At 54.4% G+C, this 1,753-nt stretch overlaps 1 protein-coding gene across 1 annotated transcript in view; it reads right to left on the bottom strand.

Annotated features, from left to right (window-relative positions):
- The window catches only part of IFT122 (intraflagellar transport 122), a gene marked incomplete in the record, with an annotated part of 100,738 nt that overhangs the window by 69,719 nt on the left and 29,266 nt on the right, over positions 1-1,753 (bottom strand). Inside the window, 1 exon segment of the mRNA XM_014592486.2 lies at positions 981-1,047. Coding sequence (XP_014447972.1) covers positions 981-1,047 — 67 coding nt within the window.

Here is a 1,753-nt window from a genome sequence, read left to right as displayed (position 1 = left end):
CTGAAGCAGAGGCTGCTGTGGGGCCAGCAGGTGGCATGGTGGTGAAGGCGCTAGACTCCCACATGGCTGACCACAGTTCGAATCTGGACCCGGCAGCTTGCTTTCTCACTTTCCTTCTCTATTTCTCTGGTCAAATTAAATAATAATAATAATAAGTGAAGTTAAATAAATAATTCTAAAAAGACTATGGTCTCAATGTTCCCAGTCCTGATAAAGGTCAGAGGACCGAACTTCAATTCCATGTATTTCTGGAACTGTGGCAAGAAGTGAGGGCAGCAGTGCCTTCCCCGGAGCTCCCGCAGCTCTTTGTAGGCACCCTCTCCCTGACCCCACTCCAGCCGACCCCACTTCAAGAGCACCTTTGTAACAGCCCACGGCTTGGTGTGTCCCCTCCAGCCCGAGAGCAGGGCCTGGCGAGCGGCTGGTGCTCAACAGCTACTGAGGGAAAGGCTGCACTCCGACCCTGAACAGCGAGAGTACTCCCGTGTACGGCCTGCTGCACGCTGGGTCTCATGCCGCGTGCCCTATGCGCCCTACACGCCCTACGCACCCTAGGCTGTGTGCCTTCCGCCACAGCCCTGTCGGGTCAGGCTCCAGCTCAGAGAGATCCAGTAACTCCCAAGGGTGCAAAGCCCGTCAACAACAGAGTCTGGACCCTGACAGTCCCAACTCTGAAGCCTGGACCTTCTCCCACACTCGCTGCCTCTGTAAGGAGAGCCCTGCGTGTCCAGTGCCCCCCACGGCCCAGCGGCAGGTGAGGGCCCGTTGTCAGAGAACTGCATGAAGGCAGCTCATCCGGCTCTTCTGCTTACTGAGCAAGGGCACAGGTCTTTCCCATCAGGGAAGCCAGGAAAGGAGGTAAAAGAGAAACACAGGGGCCTGGGCCCAGCAGCCTGCCTCCAGCTGTGAAACGCCCACATCTGGAGAGCCCGTGGAAGAGGAGGGAGCATGAGGCTGCCGGCAGAGCTGCCTTCGCTCACCTGCTGCAGGTGATCTTGCTGCTTGACTTGTTCTTGGAGACGGACTTCTGCTCCGGAGACCACAGCCCTGCAGTGCACAGGGGTACACAAGACAGACTGGCTGGGACACTGCGCACCAACACACACAACCCACTGAGCTCTACGGCCCCTTGGCTGGATCTCCCAGGATTTAGGCTGAGAGAAAGAAAGAAGAATCTTGGGCCAGCAGGTGACATAGTGGTCAAAGTGCTGGATTCTCATATGGCTGACCACAGTTCATGGGCCCGGTGGCTTGAAAAGTCACAATAAATAATAAAATGTTTTAAAAAGAAATAAAAAATGCACATACTGTATGATTCCATGTACATACTACTCTTGAATAAGCAAGTGTAGAAATGGAGACTAGATTGGTGGTTGCAGGGTTGGAGCTAACAGGAAGGAGCCAGTGGGAGGTAGAGAGGGTGCACGTGATGGTAGAGGAAGCGGGCTGGTGACCCACACGAGGGGTAAATGACAGAACGATGCACACCCCCTGTGCCAGGCCCAGACTCCTGGTGTGGGTACTGTACAATAGTTACATAAATGTACCATGGGGACACGGATGCAGGGTTCAGAGGCCTCTCGACTATCTTTGAAATCTACTATGACTGTAATTATTTAGAAACAGTGTCTTCTCCTCCCTGGCTGCTTGAGGGCAGACCGCCATCACAATGACACAGGAACCATCCGAACCGGGAAATTCACACCCCCGACTCCTTCAGAGGAAGCACACGGTCATGGATGTCCTTCACCCC

Source organism: Tupaia chinensis, unplaced genomic scaffold (assembly GCF_000334495.1).
Source record: "Tupaia chinensis unplaced genomic scaffold, TupChi_1.0 Scaffold000704_1, whole genome shotgun sequence".
In the NCBI taxonomy this organism is placed as follows: domain Eukaryota; kingdom Metazoa; phylum Chordata; class Mammalia; order Scandentia; family Tupaiidae; genus Tupaia; species Tupaia belangeri.
The sequence above is the reverse complement of the archived record's forward strand: the minus strand, read 5'-3'. Positions and strand labels throughout refer to the sequence as shown.